At 43.9% G+C, this 20298-nt stretch overlaps 2 protein-coding genes across 6 annotated transcripts in view; one reads left to right on the top strand and one right to left on the bottom strand.

Moving 5' to 3' along the window:
• Positions 1-4314, top strand: part of HOGA1 (4-hydroxy-2-oxoglutarate aldolase 1) — a 28089-nt gene extending 23775 nt beyond the window's left edge. For 3 of the 4 annotated variants that reach the window (XR_013995036.1, XM_081075190.1, XM_081075189.1), the window contains one exon: positions 3394-4308. Coding sequence is in view for 3 of the 4 variants with exons in the window: in XM_081075190.1 (XP_080931316.1) it covers positions 3394-3543 (150 nt within the window). In the remaining variant the exon portion in view is untranslated. Of the gene's footprint in view, positions 1-3393 lie in introns of all 4 variants that reach the window. The other variant, XM_081075188.1, reaches the window with a different exon arrangement.
• A 1131-nt stretch (positions 4315-5445) lies between these two features.
• Positions 5446-17080, bottom strand: MORN4 (MORN repeat containing 4). 2 transcript variants are annotated; one of them, XM_081075191.1, is made up of 5 exons: positions 16411-16570; positions 9191-9283; positions 7550-7664; positions 7024-7133; positions 5446-6766 (listed from the first exon to the last, which is right to left on the bottom strand). In XM_081075191.1, the coding sequence occupies exons 2-5, from the start codon at positions 9255-9257 to the stop codon at positions 6618-6620; spliced, it is 441 nt and encodes a 146-aa protein (XP_080931317.1). In that variant the 5' UTR covers positions 9258-9283; positions 16411-16570; the 3' UTR covers positions 5446-6617. The 2 variants fall into 2 exon arrangements, with proteins under 2 accessions (XP_080931317.1, XP_080931318.1); XM_081075192.1 differs by lacking the exon at positions 16411-16570 and adding an exon at positions 16597-17080 and having other exon boundaries at positions 5450-6766.
• Positions 17081-20298: the final 3218 nt, after the last annotated feature.

The raw sequence follows: 20298 nt of genomic DNA, 5'->3' as shown, positions 1-20298 counted from the left end.
TTTTTTTTTCCCTTTGTAGCCTGTTAATATGGAGGGTTACATGAATAATTTTCAAATATTAGGCCAGACTTGCACCTCTGGAATAAAACCTCCTTAGTCATGGAGTATACCGTGTTTCCCCAAAAATAAGACCAGGTCTTACATTAATTTTTGCTCCAAAAGATGCATTAGGGCTTATGTTCGGAGGATGTCATCCTGAAAAATCATGCTAGGGCTTATTTTCCGGTTAGGTCTTATTTTGGGGGAAACACGATAACTTTTTATATATTGCTGAATTCCATTTGTTTACATTTTATTAAGAATTTTTCTGTCTATCTTCATGAGGGATATTGGTCTGTTGTCTTTCTTTTTGGTACTGCCTTAATCTAATTTTGGTATCAGGGTAAAAATAGCTTCATACATCAATGTTCCCTCCTCTTCTATTTTCTGGAAGAGGATTGATATTAAACCTTCTTTCCACATTTCTTGGAATTCTCCAGTAAAGCCATCTGGGCCTGGAGATTTCTTTTGGGGGAGTTTTAAACAAAAATACAGCTGTGTACTAGGCCTCGACTGACTATCATCATGGCTGGAAAGGATAAGAGAGTCTCCTTCCTGCTCCCACGTGGCAGTAAGTGGGGGTGGCCCCCTTAAGGATGGGCAGTGGTGAAAGTTGATTCTCCTCACTAGGCCTCTTCTGACACCATCCCTGGTAGATGGGGAGAGCGACTCTCTACTGCTGAGTTGGAGGGTAAAAGTTCTGGCTCCTAGTTCAGCCTTGCTGGCCTGGCGGGGAGGGGGGCACAGTTTTTTCGGTGGGGTTTGGCTGGAGTAGAATGGTGGTTGTTTAAAAGTTTTCACTCTTGCTAGGCTGCCCCTTTCTTGGTCCTTAGCTGAAAAGAACAGACTTTTGTTGGGGATTTTACTGTCTGTGCCCATTGGCATTTCAGAGCCGCTGGCTCCTTCAGCTCCAAGTCTGGGCCAGTTACCCCACCACTGTGTTGTCCTGAGGTCGGCACTCAGTCTTCCTCTCTACTTTTCAGACTCTTCTTATGTTTGTTTTTATATAATGTCCATTTTTTAGTTGTACTTATAGTAAGACTAGGGAAAAGTACATTTATTCCATCTTCTTGGAAGTGGAAGCTCTAACTAATTTTCTAAATGGTGACCCCCCCCCACACACACACCAGCACCGCCCCCAGAATATAAAAGTAGTTGAAAAAAACTATTTAAAAATTTAAAAGTAGGCATATTAAAACTCACAGCATGATTTTAGTTTTAAATATTTTACCTATACCAAAAACATAGTTTATTATAATTTTACTTCCTTGGTTTGAATAGAAGCAAACTTATCAAAACAATTTTCCCCAGACTACTTCTAGACACAAAAATTAACCATTAAAAAATACACAAACCATGTATAGAGGGGCCTTATTGCCTTACTTACACATTACTTTGCCTCAGACTACAATATGGCAGGACATGGCTCTGTGGGATTCTGTTATTATTTAAAACTTTGTTCATTATGGGTATTTTTTTTGCATTGGTATTGATTTTTTAGAAAACATTAACTGTTTACCTTGCTGACTGAGGTTTTTGGCACCTCCTTAGGTTTTGCATCTGCGATCACGCCCCCAGACTGAGCTAGGCAATGCCTTTTGTTTGGGTAAAATGGAGGGAGGGCTGCAGACCTCCTTCACAGTTTATGTCTTTACCTCAAAGGGGCAGATTAACTCAGACTTAGAAAAAGGACAGCTGAGGAGGCAAGCTTGAGTCTCCCTGGATGTGAAGGTTCTCCTGGGATAGGATGCTCCCACCCCCACCCACCTGCAAGAGAGAAGGTTCCAGAACCTGCTTACCACCGGGACAGGAAGAGGAAGATCTGCCAGGGCTCTGGGGTCTGGTCTGATAGTGGCCTTTTCCTTATCCAATTCTCGTAACATGGGTTAGGTGTTGCTATAACCTCATTTTACGGATGAAGCGGCTTGGGCTGCCCCTCGGGAAGAGAGGATGTTTGCTGCCATCCAATTCTCTGTCATCCTGCCTTACCCTTCACTCTGTGCCCCCTCCTGTGCCAGCTCTGGGCACACACTCAGGAATTCCTGGAACATCTTTTTGCTGCCTGGGCTGTAGGCTCAGCCACCCCAAGAGCAGCTTGATGTCACCCTCTTTCCCTGCTCTGCTTGAACAGTGTCCTTCCTTGACCTTCCCACCCAGCCAGCCTTCTGCCCCTGCTATATTTAGGACTTTCCGTGGTTTTTACCGCCAAAGCATTCATTCCTTTCTCAGCGTCGGAAGAGGGGCAGATCAGAGATCTTCAGGCACTAGGATGGGAGAAAGCTTTTCTCTAGGTACTTCTTGTGTCCATGCTCTCTCCTAGGTCTTTCCCACCTGACTCAGGTTTTGGGTGAAATGCTCAGGTTATTACAACACCATGGCTAGCTGGGGCCAGGCCTGAGAGGCTTGCTGAAGCCTACTGGCCTCTAGTGGTGAATAGTTATTTGTCAATCATTCATCAGCTTCCCAACCTTTTTATACCAAACAACCTTTTTTTATCTTTCCAATTTTTAATTATTTTTACCTTTCATGAAGCCCATACTTCTAAGGTTTTACCTTCCCTCCAAATAAAAGTTTATTAAGTAATTATTACTTTCCTAGTTTTTAGGGAGTCAAAGATTCTTCTAACACTTCTGATCAGCATAACCAGTTTCTATGCTAAAAGCAAAGAAACTTGATGCTTCATTTTCTGTAAAACTCCATGCATGGTTTTAAATGATGACAATAGCCTTTTTAGGTCGCTCATGACAACGGAAAAGACTTTAGAGATCATGTTGTCCAGCCCCCTCATTTTTTAGGCAAGAGAACTTGCTCAGAGCTAGTACGTTCATGATACAAGGCAATATACAATGAAACTTCTTTGGGCAATGAGGCACTGTTTTTCTGGAGAGAGCACTTAGAGTTAGGGTCAGAGAGCTATGGGTGGGCTGCAGGGCTGGCAGAGGTCTGGGCTGTGCCTGACTTCCCAGGCCTGCTGTGCCCTGGGTCACATTCCAGGGAACTGGGCTCCAGACCCATGATGTCCCAGAGCCTCCACCCGCAGGGTTACAGCCTTCTCCAACCCCTCATTGAGGACTGAATGCCGCTCTCTTCACATGGGGTAGATTTTTCTCTTAAAACCAAAGGAGGTGTCTTCCTTTCTTAATTTGAGGTTTTGGCGTTGTGTTCTCTCTGCCGGCCTGCCTTCTGGTCTCCCAATCTGGATTCCTAATCTACCTTGGGTATTAGAGATTTGGTAGTTACTTTACCAAGGAGGAGAATGAGAACCCCAACTTTCTGAAAATGACCCATGTCTGGGTCTCAGGTTGTATCTGTGCAGGGATTCTCCAGGCTGTTCTAACAAGTCCTAATTCTCAGGTGACCCGGCGCTTTGGGATCTCGGGGCTGAAGAAAACCATGGATTGGTTTGGCTACTACGGAGGCCCCTGCCGAGCCCCCTTGCAGGAGCTGAGCCCCACTGAGGAGGAGGCACTGCACCTGGCTTTCACCAGTAACGGCTGGCTCTGAGGGCACGGAGGGGACCTGCCCAGCCTGAGCCCATCTTAGCTCCTGTCTTGCACCTGCAGCCTGAAGAGGACTATGAAGGGATAAGGGTTCGAGGCTCATTCTCCTACTCCAGTCCTGCAGGTGCCTCTTACTAGGCATTGCCAGGCACACTCATTTCCTATTTTCACAGCTCCATATCTTCTAGATTTGTATCCTAAACTCTGGGTCACTAGAGACCTTCAGTCTGAGAAGGAGCAACTGCTTATTTGTCTCTCTACTGTGCTTTCCTATGCTCTAACCCAAGTGAGTCAGGAGCCAGAGGGGCAGGGCAGGGGGCAGCTGGGCACAGGAAGGGAGGACTTCTCAGAGCTGGGGATGAGTCCAGCACAGTGCGGCAGGAAGTCAGGGCTACTCTACGCACCCAAGTTCTGACTACTTCCAGAGGACCTGGTAGGTTAGGAAACCCGATCAGAAAAATGTCACCGGTCTCTGAAAGACCCCCCAGGATGCATTCCAGCCACAAAGCCCTTTCCTAAATCTGTTTTGATTCATCTCATATTTTTGTCTCTAGTCTTGATCTCAACCATCCAGTCTCACACAACCCAGAATTGGTAAATAATGACACCTGGTGGATAAATGTGACATTCTAGAAGACTTATTGTAGTCAACCAAGGTCTAAAACATTAGTGAAGGGGGCTTGGCCCGAGACAGGTCCATCCTCTTGCCTATAGGTGCTGTTTTTATTGTTAAAAATACTTTGTTATTGCAATAAAGTTTAGTAAGTTCAACTAGTGTGTCTGTGTACAGATTGACACTCCACATCTATGCAGCTCTTAGGTTTCCTGCCCAGACGTCAAGAACCTACCTAGAGGCAATTTGGCTCTCAGGGTCTGCTTTTTCCAAGTTCTGGGAGAGGCCCTAACAATACTGAGCAAACACAGGCATTAAATTAGTGGCAGCCTAGGGAAAGGCTTATTGAAGTTTTAAACAGGAGCAGTAAGGGACATGAAGGTTCAAATGACATATTTAGAAACACTTAGCATATTAATCACAAAGGCTGCTTTCTCTAAAATGTTTAACCTTATTTAGTGGTATCCGACAAGTGGCAGAAAACCTGAGATGAATTTTGTGAAAAATTACTCTGGTAAAAAAGAAAGATAAACAGATTTCTTGTTTCGGGCAAAAGGTAGAGGAGAGAATATAAAAAGTATCAATCTTCAACTGAAACTGGGCATCTGGCTGGCACTGAAGCTTGGCACTTAGCACCTGGGCTCCTCTCACAGGCAACTTCTAGAGGATCTGAGTGCAGAGGAGAATCAGGTTTAGGGCTGGAGCAAAGCCTAGCGCTAGGGAGGCAGGCTAGTGTGCCGATAAAGTGCTCAGCCCTGGGCTCACACGGGCCTGGGCTGAAGTTCTTGGATCTGTCCCTTAGTGTCTACAGGATTGTGGGAAACTACTCAACTGCCCTGTGCCTCATCTGTAACACGGGAATTGTATAGCGCCTTTCTCCCCGGGCTGTGGAACATCAGCATGTAAATGGGTGAGTGTGGCAAGGGAATGTGCAGAAAAAAGGAAACCCAGGCCAGAGTGACCGGCCTAAGGTAACCCGGCAGGTGTGACAATTATTGGTCTCAGGACTTGGGCATTCTGGCACTCAGGGTAAGGGGAGTACAGTGGAAAGTGCTTTGTGATCAGAAAGACAGGGATACAAATCCCACCCAGCTCGGTCACTTACTAGTCTGGGCAACCTGAGCCTGTCTGATTCTTTAAAAAAATGCTCCCACCCTGCAGGGGTTTTGAGAATTAGATGATGTTGCGTAGTAAAGTGTACATGTCAGTTCCAAGCCCCCAACTGTGATTAACTTTTAGAAACAGCAAATGGGTTAATACTCAGGAGGATAGAGCAAGTACATCAAGAAAACTAAGTGTAGGCAGTTCTGGTGATTTGTTTATTCCTCATAAACACTTGTTTCTACAGTACCATTGAGAGAATAAATAGAGGCACACGGGTATAATTTCCATCACAATCTGCTGCTGGGGAGACATTCAGTGTGAGGACAGGGACTGGGGCTGTGGTGGGGTGAGCCGTGTCTGGGTCACAGGGTAACTGGAGGGCCTCCGTGATAACTGTGCAGGGATTCTGTCCGGCAAGATCTGATCCCCAGGCCTGATGGCCAAGGCTCGTGGCGGAAGAATGACAGTGAACCAAATGCAAGGAGCCAAATGCTCTTTTAGTTCACTATGGTCCTAGGATGGGTCCAATTCTACCTCAAGTACTGGTCCACTGGGAAGGAGCTGTGTCAGCTCTAAGGATACAATTCACTCCGTGTAGGGCCTGAAGTGGCTCAGAGATGTCTGCCTTGGAGTAAGTAATAAATACAAGTTATAAGACGATTGTTTACATCAGTTTCTTTCTTGACTATCCCATAGAGGAATCCTGTCCCATACCTAAGGAAGGAGAGAGGCACAAATGGGGAGTATCTGCTGGAACTCAGGTAAGGAAGACAGCTGGCAAAGTCAAGGAGAGGGAAACAGCACTTTCACAGAATCCTTCACAGGGGGAATGAGCAGACACAGGTACTAGTCTGGTCAGACACAGTAGAGCTGGAGCCATAATGCCAACCAGCAGCGAATGAAGGGGGACATACAGAGAAGCTCCAACCTTGACTTCCACAGGACTGCTGTCCTTTCTAAGCCACCCCTATCTTTTTCCTTATTTCTCCAGGGTAGCACACAGCACTGGCCCTAATTTGGAACTAGGATCGCCTGCCCCAAAGATAGGCAGAATGTAGAGGTTCTGTATCACCCGGCAGAAAATGAAGTAGCAGGCAGCGCAGGTCTGCATTGGGTAAGCCAGGGTGTTAGGGACAGAGAGTACCAACAAGTGAGACAAGGAAAGACACAAGTGGTAATCACTGATGCAGGGCCTGGGGGCCAGAGTTCTTAGAACTTCTCTGTGACCCCTGACTGGCAGGTGATGGGGCACGGCAGAAGGTTCTGCTCCAAGGTCATCCTCATCTCCTCTCATATCTGATTCATTTCTTCACCTCGAGTGAATAGTGGGGCATCTGCTTTACCCCATACTTGTCACCCCATCAGGCAGTGAGGCTTCTGGCTGACTTGGAGGCACTCTGGGCCCGCTGAACGACCGTGGAACACTTCTCACGCCGCAGTAGCTTATTGTTCTCAAACAGACCTTCGTTACGGGGTATTCCATGAGAACCATCGGGGAAAGTCAGCAGGCCTTTGAGGGGGACAGAGGAAATAGGGGAGTGACAATAGCATTAATGACTCAGAGATCAGCTTGACAGGTAGGGGCCAAGGAAGAGGAAAACTCGCAGCCCATCTCAGGAGCACTCTGTGGGCAAGTTCAGTAACCAGGCGTGAGGGCAGCATCACTGTGGACTGCTGGACATCCACAGGGGATTAAAGCTAACAAGGTGTATTCGTCACTCGTGTTATGCTCGCCTAAGTAACCCATCCTGCTGGGCTGCAACTTACCAAAACCATCTACTCTGCCATTTTTAAATTCCCCCTCAAAGGTCATGTTGTCGTGTCGAATGAAGACTCCGACGCCATTAAACTTGCCCTGGGCAAACTCCCCCTCATACCTGCAGAAACACAAGGTGTTAGCCTTTCAGCGGGTAGTGAGCTGCCTAGGTTAACTGAGTCAAGCAGCTACCAATACGTTATTTATTAATGTCAAAGAGCAAAGCTGATTCCACTTATCTCAGAGCTCCACCCACCCACTCCCAGCCAGCAGAGAGGGGTCAGAGAGTATGTATGATATGAGGTCCTAATCTCAAGGAAACAACAGAACAGTGGTGAAGTGGAAGGTCACTCACCTCTTGTCATTTCAAATTTCAGATCTATTTATAAAGTAACCAATAAATGAACTAATGCTTACTCATTTCCTGTTTTCAGAGGGCCTGGGACAAGCTCAGGTTTGACGAGATATTTACCACTGTCATTTTTAGATCAGAGCCTTCCTAGTTTAATGCTGAGAAAGGAATGACCAAGTACATACCTTGAGCCATCTGAGAAGGTCAGTACCCCAAAGCCATTAAAGAGCCCATTCTCAAAATGACCCAGGTAAGTGCCACCATCTGCAAACATCAGCTGACCAAAACCATGTCTGCGGCCTGGGCAAAGAGAAGAACAGGTATATCAGGTTGGGAGAGGGCTGCTTCGGGGTCCCCTCTCACTGTCTAACATCCCTTGTCTCTCATCACCCCACCCACAAAGGAAAGAAGAGAAACAAAAACATTAGCAGGGCACAGTACTATTACCCAGAATCAGGCACCAAGAAAACCTGGCTCCTGGGGCCTTCCCAACTTAAGTCACAACCATCAGATTTCGTGCAGGTCTAAGTATGAAAGATGAGAGCACTTAAAAATAGCACATGGTTCCCTTATTATGTGCAGCCACTTTTCTAAGCCCTTCGTATTTATCATCTTAATCCTCATGACAGCCTTATGAAATAGGCATAGTGCTGTTATTATTCCTATTTAACAGATGCAGAAACCAAGGCCAAACAAACAAACAAAAAAGCTAAATAACTTAATCAAGATCCCAGAGCAATTAAGTGGTAGAGCAAGAATGTAAACGCAGCCTGACCAGAGTCCACACTTAACTCCACTGCCACTCTGAGAAAAATATAAGTATACCACTTAGCACCATGAAGCTACTGTGCAAACGTAACAGCCAGACTGGCAACACTGGTTTGAGCTCTGTTACGTCAATGGGGCTAAGTTGAATGCGCTGAACTGACCAGAAATCAGAGCAAGATGCTGAAGGAGCAATGGTGCTCTTCAAATAGAGGAGAGGCCTTCTTTGGTGGACAGAGACTCCCCAGCAGAGCCTCAGGGATTCTCTGGTCTAAAGGTCATATTGTCGAGGCCAGCAGGGATTTGGGAGGCAGGAGAAAAGGCCGAGGTTGTATGGAGGCAAGGTCACATCCCAGCTGCACAATCTCTCCTCTCGAGGCTCAGGAATCCATCAGCGGCAGGATCTACCGTGAGCAGAATGAGGCACCTATCTGGAAGCAGTGTGAACTGCTCTTTACTGACATAGCTAAAAAGAGTCGCGTCTGGTTGGGGAAGCTCCTGGCTTGCTAGGGCTGGACAGACTCACGGGACTTGTTTCCAAACTGAACATCGTAAAACTACTTCCTATAGAGTTTCAGGCTCTGAAGAAGTTTACCATTCCTATGAATGCATACTTCCAAATATAAGGAACTGTCACAGGAAATTCAAGGCGATGAAGATCGTTAGCTCTTGAGTGTCTGCCCTAATTAACTTCTTAAGATTCACTGGAATCAAGTCACTGCAATGAATTCTGTACTTTCTGATTTATGAGCACTAAAAATAATTCATTTCATTCTGCTGAGTACATTAGCATTTAGAAAAACAATTCCCAAATAATACCACTAAAGAATAAAAGGGTTAAAACACTTTAAACTTAGAAGTGGAAAGATTTAACTTACTTCTGGAGGTTGGATTAACAATAGTATTTTCTAATTCCTTTATCGAATTTCTAAAATCGAATAAAGGCAGGCACTATTCAGATTAAATCCTGGAGTTAGACGTGAAGACTCATAAAGTTGGCATATATATCCTGAGGTATTTGTCCTTTGGCCAAATGAAGTGTCATCACTGGGTCCTCTTACCCTCCTTCCACTCGCCACGATACTCCTCCCCACTGGAGTAGGTGAAGGAACCTTTTGTCAGGGTCATGGTGACAGCTTACAGAAGGATGAAAACTGTAGGACACAAGCAGGAGAGAACCAGTGTCACAGGGTGGCTGGAGGAAAGGCCTGCTAAGCAACTTTGTAGGTATATTCAAAGGCTACCAGGCAAGTCAGTGTCTACTACCTCGGGTATATTTAACAAACCTACGCACCTCGCCAACCCCCCCGCCCCTCACCTCTGCCCAAGCAGTCCTATCCTGCTATTTGTCTTTAAAGTTTTCAACCAGCTCCAAATTTCTATGACCTGGGGTGGAAATGTAGGGTTAGTCTACAAATATTAGCTTGATATCTACTATATACTTATCAATGTGTAAAATGTAGTCTCTTTCCTTAATAAGTTTATAAGTTTATAATCAAAACACTGAATATTACGAGAGATAATGTAATTAAGTGCCAAAGTGAACGGCAGAGATTAACAAAGACAAGGGGTGGTCAGAACTTAAAATAAACAGTGAAGAACACAAAGGGTAACTGAGAAAACACCGGGCAATGAAAGCGCAAAGAGCAGCGTAAACATGGGATGTTCATTGGGAATAAGAAGCTGGGTCTTGCTAGAGTTGAAGGTATGGTTAGGGAGTTAACAGGGAATAAATTTGTCTAGGTATACTCAGCCTAAATCTTAAATCTGAAAAGAACCTCTCAGATTTAATCCAAACTCCCTCATTTAATAGATGGAGAAACAGAAGCCCGGAGAGTAAAAAGCTAGTCAGTGACTGAGCTAAATCTAGTCCCCAGGCCTCCCAATTGCTAGTCTTTTTTCGCCTGTACTACGCTCTCTGCTTCTAGGGTCAGGCTAATTTAAAGAGAGCTAGGCAGAAAAGTTTATAGCTGAGAAGGTAGGGAAAGAGGAAGCCTCTGGGGTGGGGGGGTGAACAGGGATGCAATATGATGAAAGCAGTTTAAGGAATATGAAAGTGGCAGCGGGAAGCAGGATGGTTTGGAGCAGCAAAAGCCTACAGCTAGAGAAGCTTGTAAGTCAGGAGATATGATAATTCAGTAGATTGTGAAAATAAGCACAAATTATTCTCTCTCCATTCATGCATGGCAGATCCTCCCATTCAGAGGCAGTTATTTACTCCTCCACCCACTGGGTTATGTAACTAATGGAATGGCAGCAAAGGTGATGTGGCAGAGGTGTGAAAAGCATTTGTACTTTGGGCTTGCCCTCTTGCTGCACTCGGGACTGTTCTGTCCCCATGTGAACAAGCGCAGGCTAGTCTCCTGGATGGTGAGAGACCACATGGAACAGCTTTCCCAGCTGACCACAGATGCCTGGGTGAGCTCAGGCAAGACCAGAAGAGCTGCCCCTCTGAGCCCAGCCCCAAATTATTGGCCCACAGCATCAAGGATTAAAGAAATGGTTGTTTTAAGCCACTATATTTTGGGGTGGTGTGCTATTACCCAGCAAAAGCTAACTGATACATCCAGGTATGAGGTCATAGGCCCGAATTAGGGGGATAATAAAGTAATGGGAGCAGAAAGAATGACTGTGACAGATATATCACATGGAAAAAACCACCACTACCACCCAATAACACTGAGGAATGCCTGGTTATGGCTTCACATGAGTGGTAAAATAATGTTTATATTCAAGGATATCCTATTAAGAAGGGATTTAAGATACCAAAAATAATCATTCAACATAAACAAAGACAAATAGAATCATTTGACATATTAAAAAATGCAACCCTTATTTCTTTTTTTAAATCCCCTAGGTCTTTTTAGTCACCACTCATTTTTTCCAGATTGAAACAATACAATGTTTTCTCAAGTGATTGTGACAATGCAGTCCTAGGCCTGTACCCAAATCTACTGAATCAGATTCTGTAGAGTTAGAGCCTAGGAATCTGCAGTTTTAACTAGCACATCATTAGATTCTTACACACTGGAAAGCTTGTGGGCTACTTATTATTCCAATAAATGTAAATACTGTGTGTGACCTATAAATCACCATTGAAATGTCCCCTGTTATTAATAATTAACCTAGAGTCTGACCTTCAGGCACCTGACTGAGTTCCAACAGGATAAGTGTACCTCTTCTTCAGAGCACTGGGGTCAGCCGGGAGGACAATTTAAAAAAAAAACATCCCTGTGGGTGGGTGGCAACTGCTAGCTTCTTTTTCCTTCAAGTCCCAGGGAAGCCCAAATCACACACAGTGTTAACGGTTGTACTGGTTTCTCCATCATGAAGAATCCAGATGGGGGTCTAAAGACTAGGTTCTGCAGTATAAGAGGGACCTGGAATATTTCATACAAAAATGATGTTTTAAATGTTCAACTAAAACAAGACATACACTGTTTTCCCCAAATTGTCGTGTTGGACAGTGCTGAGTTATTTATACTCCAGATCAGCTAATACAACCCTCTATAGTCAACTGAGCTAGCTCCAGAGAAATTATCTGAAATACCTTTATAATAGCACTAACATGTACTGACTACTTATTGTGTACCATAATTTTTTAAAAAACACATTATCTAATTTCATCTCACAACTTTATGAGGTGGGTATTATTGGTATTTCCACTTTATACATGAGGAAACTGAGGTACAGAGAAGGTAAATAAGTTAGCTAAGGTCACCCAGCTAACACATGCAAGTTAGAATCAGAACCCTGGCAGTTGGCCCTAGGGCCCACGCACTTATTAAACACTTTTTTTTTAATTGATGATAAAATTATCCGTATATTTTTTTAAACACTTTCTTATCCGACCCTATCCTTCCCTATCCTATCCTATCCAACACTGCCTCCAAGTATACGAGTACGTGAAAGTATCTAGAACACTGCATAGCCCTGGCTATTAAATGTTGTTTTTTTCTCCTTCAAAAAGAGACAACTAAACTCACACAATTACTTACTGTAATGGAAATTTCTCTAACTCAGTATTAAAACGCTACTAGTGTAATTCACATAACATTTTGAAAAGAAATTCAGCAATGTTGACTAATGAGGTAAATACTAAGCAGGGGAAAAGCAAACTCCAGTTGCCACTCATCTGTTCTTATCAACACCCTGTGGGATATTTTAATTTTGGCTTATGTCATAATGATTTTCCATACAGATGCCACATGCCCAGAAGTGGTCTGATGTGAAAAGTCTGGCCTGACCAGAGCAGGGCTCAGTCACATCTTCTAGGCCCTGGCTCTGTCTCAGAGCTCTAGTTTCTTCCAGCTATGAGGACAGATGAGTTCTGAACTCCCTGGGGTTTCGACCCCCACAATGAAGGCCAGCTTTGTGGACGCTCTTCTCGGGATGTTTGGGAGTCACTCCCACAGGTCCACCAGGGACTTTCTCACTTTTCTAGTTACTCAGAAACTCCATATCCAGAGTCTCGAACAGAGATGTCCCAAGAAAAGGATCATTTTCTTCTTGTCTTAAAGCCCCTCAAAACCTCTGGGGCTATGTTCTGAGAGGTGATACTGGTACCTGGGTGCCATCTCTGTCCCATCAATGTTCCACAAGGTCAGCATCCAATTTCAGGCGCATCGGCCTCTTATCGTCAGCCCAGCATCATACTGTGCCTGGGGTAGAGGTCAACGTGACTCCATTGCAAATACAACATTGATGAGAGGGAGCGAAACAGTTTTCCATCAAAACTGCAGAGGAAAACTCTTTCCAGTTCAGATAGGCATTGTGATAGCTCGAGGCTATCTTCAGCTCTTCCCAGAACAAATTCAGTCAGAGGACTAAAAGTCAGCTTATGGTACAAACCTGGACTATCTCATCCCTTCAAAACAAATCAGAGTCTGAAAGGTTGTATCTTCTACTAAATCTTATTACTAAACAGCCATTCCAAAACACAAAATCACTACTTATATAGGAAGATGATAAGGTATTTCCTTTAAATGATAGGCAGCAGTGGACTGGTCTTCACTTAAAAGCTTTGGAAGGAGTTGTAGTGCAATGTGAGGAGTCAGACTGACTGCACAGGGGCTCACAGGAAGCAGCCTCGTTTACTTTTTCTCAAGACCACATGAAACTCCCAAATAGTGGTATCCCACCTCGTTTCAGAAGGACAATAGAAGGTCTCTGAAAGAAAGGGAACAGTGTTTCTCCACTTTGAGGATTATCTATGGAGAAAGCACCAGCCTGCCCCTCAAGTTGTAAAACGAGCCACTCTTTTCGTATGCTGCTAGCTCTTGGGTAATATATCCTGTTAAAAAAACAAAACAGAACCAAAATGGAGTCACTTGTGGTAAGCTCCACCAATACTTCATACCTTACTTAATTGCAGTTTCAGCTTATCCCAGGAGAGGAATTTTACACCAACCTGTCTAGAATTTCCTGGTCAGCACTAGTGATGTAATCTGCTTGATAAGACAGACCCCTGACCTTTCCCTAAGGGAAGGTAAATGTGCCTGAAATAATCTACTCTTTTAACTTCCTTGTCCCACATTCTTTCTGCCTATAAAAACCTTTCAGTTTGTACAACTCCTCGGGAATACCTTTCTATTTTTACTAGATGGGATGCTGCCCAATTCAGGAATCATTCATAAAGCCAATTAGATATTTAAATTTACTCGGTTCAATTTTTGTTCTTTAATAACCCTAACTATTTCAAGGAAGCCAATGAAACCTGAAAGATTATGTTCGTATAATCAAATGTGACAGATCGCATTTTCTAAAGATGTTTGCAATCATATCTCCTGTGTGACACATTCTTCTACAATTAGACCCTGCCATTGCCCCACCAAAAGTGGACTCTAACTCCTTTCCTTTGAATCTGTGTAGGCTTATGATCTTATGATTGTTTTGACCAATAGAACACGATGGAAGTGATGGTGTATTCTGAAATTAGATCATTAAAGGTCACGCAACTTCCATCTTGCTCACTGGTACACTTGTGCTGGAAGACCTGAGCCACCACATAAGAAGTCTGACTATCCTGAGGCTACCACGCCGTGAGGAAGCTGAGCCACACAGACAGCCACAGGTGCTGGTGAGCCGCTTGGCAGGTCTCATCTTTGAATCGTCTTAGCGCAGGCATCAGGTGTGAGTAAAGGAGACTTCAGATGATTCCAGTCCCTCTGCAAGCCATTAAGCCTGATCACATCTGAGGTATCTGTGAGCACCCTATGGTTGCTTTAAGCAGCTAAGTTTGGGGTAATTTGTCATACAGCGATAGGAACTGGAATATCATCTCTCAACCTAACCCTGCCACCATCCTCTCCTATTTGTTTTCAAAAGTCCATACTGTACTACCAATTTCCATTCCTTTTTGACCAAGGGAAATAGAGCAAACCCCATCAACAGTTGCCTGTCAAAGTGATGTCCATTCCCAAGAATACAATCAGAAGTGCTAATTAAAGGGAACACATGTCGACTCCATGAGTTTCAAGCCATGGTTGAACACACTTGACTAGAAACTTCTACCTATGTCCAAACAATGGATATTGTCACTGCCTGGGATAGTGGCAGGATTTTTCATTTATGACTTCTGTAATCAGCCATGCTAACTAATGGTCAGCTGCATAGCCACTGACCCAGAAAGAAATTTCACCAGTTACATTGAGACAAATCTAGTTTAAAAAGTATAGTCAGTGCTGATGAAAATTGAAAACCCAATACTTTAGCAAATCAGTACGTGTATCAGTTATTCAAAAAATCTTTTTAAAGAAAATGGAGGACCTATGAGTTTAGGCTTCAGCTATACAAATGGAGTCTAGTCACAAAGTCAAGATAGTCCATGCTTCTTCTGAACAAATACCCACCCTTCTGCTCTCTTGCTGGATGGGTTGCAAAGGATCAATCCAAACATCTATCTATCTGAAAGGAAATTAGTATTTTGTCCGTGTAAACTATTAGTCTGCACAATAGACTATATTCCTGCTATTTTTCTTTTCTCCTGACCCAGACATTTCCAGATAGAAGTTGGAGGCAGGAATGATAACTTTTGTTTCCATTCCGTTTGTCTTTTTTAAAATTTTAGAAATCAAACTTGTTAAAAGAATACGTATGCTTTCATAGTAACCTGTGCCCCAGTTCAGGATTAAAAAAAAAAAACAAACACAACATAAAGGGAAACAAATTTTCGGTTTAAGAATATTGTTTGGAGGCAGCCACTTACCTTCAACACTGTCCACCCCCTCCCAAGCCACCCCTCCCAAAGTATAACAGTATTGCCAAAGTTCCTTCAGTTATAAAGAAAGCAGTTCTTAGGCTTTCAGACTCTTAAAGAGAAGAAAATGAAGGTTTTGATGAACAAAGATTAGGCTTGGAAGAAACCCAGAATAAAAAGCCAAACGTTCTCCCCCCCTTTCCTTCCCCCCCCCCCCCCCCCGCCCCACTCGGTTCAAGCCGTTGTTTCTCAGTCTAGTCAAACGTTCTTTTTAAAGTGTTTTACATGAGCTTGAATTAACTGTTTTTATAAGTCTGTGCGTCTCTTTTACTGTAAGTCTCCCTTCCATTAGAAAAGTAAACAAATGTGTCACTCCTAGATAAAGTTCTTATTTAGGAAGACTGTGGGACAGGTAGATTGAAGAAACTGGGAAGAAAATCCTGACACCAGAGAGAAAGTAAAAAAAAATAAAAATAAAAACACTTGGGAGTAATGGGGACGGCCAGGATACTATTCTGGTTCATGGTTAGGGAAAATACTACGAGTCCCTGCTGCTGATACCGAAGCATTTCGGTGATGCCACCTTGCTGGGCTGCTACCACCAACTAACCGAGGCATCCCATCCCCAAGACTTGACGTGTGGGGCATCTCTCCGCTGGAGTGTGAGCGAGGCGGGCCCGGAGCAAACAAAGCCCTAGATGGCAACAAGGCAACACTTTCTGGTCCCCTTCCCCTTTCCTTCAGCCACCCGTTCGTGCTGCCAGCATTGCTCTTGCCCTCTACCCCGGGTCTGCTTTCGCTCCCGGGCCGGATCTTCTGCTCGCACAGGTCTGCCATCTGCTCCTGACACAGCCCCCAACCACCCCGCTCGCTAACCCCGGTGCCACGGGCGCTCCTGGGCCTCGGCACCCAGCGCTGGAGACGCGAGGCCCGGTTTGGGGACTTCGGGGCGGCCGCCCTCCGGTCCGCGCGTGGAGCTCGGAGCCGCGCTCCCCAGCCCGTGTCATCTAGGGCTGGGTTCCTCCGTCCCTTCCTCACCCATCACACTGTCCCAGCCGCGTCCCACCCGCACTGCCAGCCAACCTGGGCTCCGCCTTTCTGGATGACGGTCACGCCCCGACCCGGGGCTCCAGCAGCCCGGACCTCCGCTCCGCGGGGTTCGCCCCTTCCACCTGCCTCTCCGCCGCCTCCACCAGTGCCTGCCCCACTTGACGCCGCCATCCCGGGTAGCCGCACTGGGCACAATTCCCGCTGCCCATTGGCTGTTACCTAGGCAACCGGGAGCAACGCCATTCTCCATTGGCTCAGCCTGGGCTCGGCGCCATCTTTGTGCGGGGCGAAATGTCTGGAGCACCCCTCTCAAATATCCGACAGAGGGGTGGGGCTGAACGCCGGCTTCCACCTGGGCAATCCTGGTGCGAGAACTCGGGTCTCGCCTACCCCGCAACAGCCTAGCCAAAGTGTGAAAACCAAACTGAACCGAACCACACCAAACCAGCGTCAGACACAACAGTGACCACCAACTCCAGCGGCTTCGATCCTGCGCGGATCTCCATAGTTGTAAATGGCCCGGCCGCGGGGTTAAAGGACCTGAACACGGCTTTTGAGGTGCAGCTTCGTGAATTGCCGCGCGTTGGCCAGGGCAACTGTGGTTCAATGTGTGTCAACTCTATGCCAGCGCTGTGATATCAGGACACGTTTGCATTCTTTGTAGGGGTTTGTGTTGTCGATGTCGTTACCCAGGTCCTTTGTCTTTAAAATACCTTGCCAAGATTGGAGCAAATCCTCCAAAATACCACGCACGCCAATCCGTTCATCCGTGTGTTTATTTACTGAACAAAGGGAATGCAGCGTGATGCTAGGTTCTGCCAGTCTAGAAAAGACATGATTACTGTCCTCATGTGACTTACTGCCCAAGTATGGAGAAGAAAAGATTCATGCACGTGGAAAAATCCTAGACTATATTTAACTATTAAGAGAAGGCAAACGCATGAAGAGAGTAAGCAAATTGCTTCTCTGAAGTGAGATTTTTCCTCATCTGTACGATAAAAAATTATAACGATTATAAAGGCAGTCTAGGACTTGTTTGAGAATACAATGTCAAATGCTCAGTATATGTCTGAGAAATTGCAAGTGCTCACTAAACAGTTTTAAAAGACTTGGATTCTGTGTTCAAATCCCTGCCACCAACTGGGTGTGGCTTCAAGCGAGTTATTAAAGTCACTAGCCTGTAAAATAAGATTGGACTAGAAGACCTATAAAATTCAATCCAGCTCTAACACCCAATGGTTAAACATGCTAAAACTGTGTGGTATTGACTATTGGTATAATTACAGCAGTTGAGAGAGTGGAATGTTAAGAAATCAGATTGGAGAGTCTGTATTAGAAAATATGAAGAAATAAAGTTGTGGTCAAATTATGGAGAAACCTGAAAAATTAGAGAGAACGTATGGTTTGCAAAATGTAGTTTCTTGAATAGGCAAATTCATAGAAAGTATCAGGTTGGTGCAAAAGTAATTGCATGTTAGATGGGGGGGGATAAAGGGGAAGGTGAAGGGATTAGGAAACAGTTGGTAATCACAAGATGGCCTCAGGGTTTTGAGAATTAATTTGGGGAACGTAATCAATAATGTCGTAAAGATTTTGTAGGGTATCCGATGGACACGTGTCCCATTTGGGAGACCACCTCAGGGATATTGTAGATGCCTGATCACGGCACTGTACACCAGAAGCTAAACAATAATGAATGCCAACTATAATTTTATATATATAATGTGATGGCTCGGTGCGAGGTTGGAGGGATAGTGGATGGGGGGAGGGGGGCCCACAGTGTGAGGGATATAAATGATGAACGTCTAAGTAGTACCTTGTCTTGTACACCTGAAACTAATAAATAAATTTTAAAAAAAAGAACATCTGAAATAGTGGCCAGAAAAAGAAAAAGTAATTGCAGTTTTTGCAATTGTTTTTAACCTAGTAAACTACAATTACTTTTGCACCAACTGGTAGAATAGGGGTTACCAACTGCTAGAGGAAGATAGAGTTATTGTTTAATGGGTACAGAATTTTTATTGTCTTGAAAAAGTTTTGGGTAGAGACAGTAGTAATGGTTACACAGCATTGTAAATGTATTTAATGTTACTGAATTGTACACTTACGAATGGTTAAAATGATAAATATTATGTATATTTTACCACAATAAAAATGTAGTTTCTTGACCAGAGCAGTGACACAATGATACCAGTGTTTTAATAAAATTATTCTGGCAGTGATACACAGAGATGATCAGAAAGAAATTGGAGGGGGTGGGGTGTTATCACTTTGTGAGGGGTATAAATGTCTTAACTATTACATTGTTTTGTACACCTGAAACTAATAATAATAATAATAATAATAATAATAATAATAATAATAGTAAAGAAATTGGAAGCAGAAAACAAATTCAGAATCTATTGTAATAACGTAACTAAGACATCCTGGAATGTGGCATCAGTGAAGATGGAAAGAAAGGGGATAAATATGAGACATATTTTGTAGGAGTATTTAATAAGAAACAATACAGTGTGGAACTAGTCTGCTTTAATTTGGATCCAGCTCTGCCACTTCCCAGCTGCATGACCGTAAACAAGTTATTTTATTCAGTTTCCCACATCACAGGGGCTGTAATGCTGGTTATATAACTTACTCTATGTAATGCACTTAAAATAATATCTGGCACATGCTTATTTGGTAAGTGCTAAGTCTTCATAGGTAATAGGGAATGTATTGACACTCTTTTCAGTAAAAGGAAAGTCAAGTTCTGAGAGGTAGATGCTGAAACATGAGGGTTTTCCATAGAGAAAACTCAGAATTCAAGGGAGAACTCTAAATCTTGGAGCTTTCCTTGACCATAATTTGCAGCTTAGGGGCTAAATAAGATAAATAATACAGGAGATCATCTCTGTGGCTGTGGCCCCTAGGACACAAAAGGCAAATATTACTTAATTATTTGGCGTTTGGGTAGGAAAGGGGAACTACATGTCTTGTATCTGAAAGGGGTAATTGAACCATCTGTATGGCCATTTGCTAGAATGGTTTATTTGGCAAGAAAATGTTTAAGACATTGCCATAATATAAGTAAACAATTCAGTACTTCTAGTTAGCTCTGCCAATAATTTGATTCAAGAAAGAATTGTTGAACAAACTAAAACAGAGTCTGGAGGCTTTTGCTAGAAATAAATGATAACGATTTATTTAAGGGTCTTAGGGTTTACAAACCCGAAACCCAACTAGGCAAAAACCCAGAAGTGTTCTGAAGAAAAAAGGGAAATTAAGAGTTCTTGTTGTAAAAAGTGCTTATTCTTAAGAATAATCAGTTCTGTATTCGTAGCCCCAGGATTGGCCCAGGATGGTTATCAGTCAGCTATTACGAGATCTGGATGATGGATGCCATGTGATCTGGAAGACGGGTGCCGAGAGGTCTTGTCACATCCGTGGTCTGGATAATAGATGTCAGGTGGTCTAGATACGTGAGTCTTTCAGGCGTTATCTGGAGGTCTGGTGTATGTCCATGAATTGATGTACATCCAGGCATTGACACAGGACTAGAAAGATCAAAATTTAAGTTCCCAGGCTAGTTCAAACAAGAATAGACTAATGTTCTCATGCCTCAACCAACTTGATTTTAGTAATTTAGCGGCTTGACTATAGTGACGCCATTTTATTTCTTCACTCTGTTCTCCAGAATGATTATGAAATATTGGTGACTATGTGGCTGGTCACCATTTTTGAAAATCCATGCCTCTCCTCTGCTGGCTACTGTAAGCACAAAACCCAAAGCATCAACGATAACCTCAGCAGTGATAAAAAAAATCTATCATTTGTGGAGTGCTTTTTAGGCACGAAGTGCTAGAAGTGCTTTACGTATTTATCTGGATTCTTATTTAATCAATTGAAGAGGAGATGATTATTCCCATTTTAGAGAGTTAAATA

Source organism: Rhinolophus hipposideros (assembly GCF_964194185.1).
Source record: "Rhinolophus hipposideros genome assembly, chromosome: 15".
Classification (NCBI taxonomy): Eukaryota; Metazoa; Chordata; class Mammalia; order Chiroptera; family Rhinolophidae; genus Rhinolophus; species Rhinolophus hipposideros.
The sequence above is the reverse complement of the archived record's forward strand: the minus strand, read 5'-3'. Positions and strand labels throughout refer to the sequence as shown.

Excerpts from the sequence above, each read along its gene's own strand:
- MORN4 (XM_081075192.1), bottom strand. The coding sequence starts at position 9,257 with ATGACCCTGACAAAAGGTTCCTTCACCTACTCCAGTGGGGAGGAGTAT. Across the intron at positions 7,134-7,549 it reads ACCTTCTCAGATGGCTCAAG|GTATGAGGGGGAGTTTGCCC; the intron begins GTATGTACTTGG and ends GTGTTTCTGCAG. Across the intron at positions 6,767-7,023 it reads TGGCAGAGTAGATGGTTTTG|GCCTGCTGACTTTCCCCGAT; the intron begins GTAAGTTGCAGC and ends TCCCCCTCAAAG.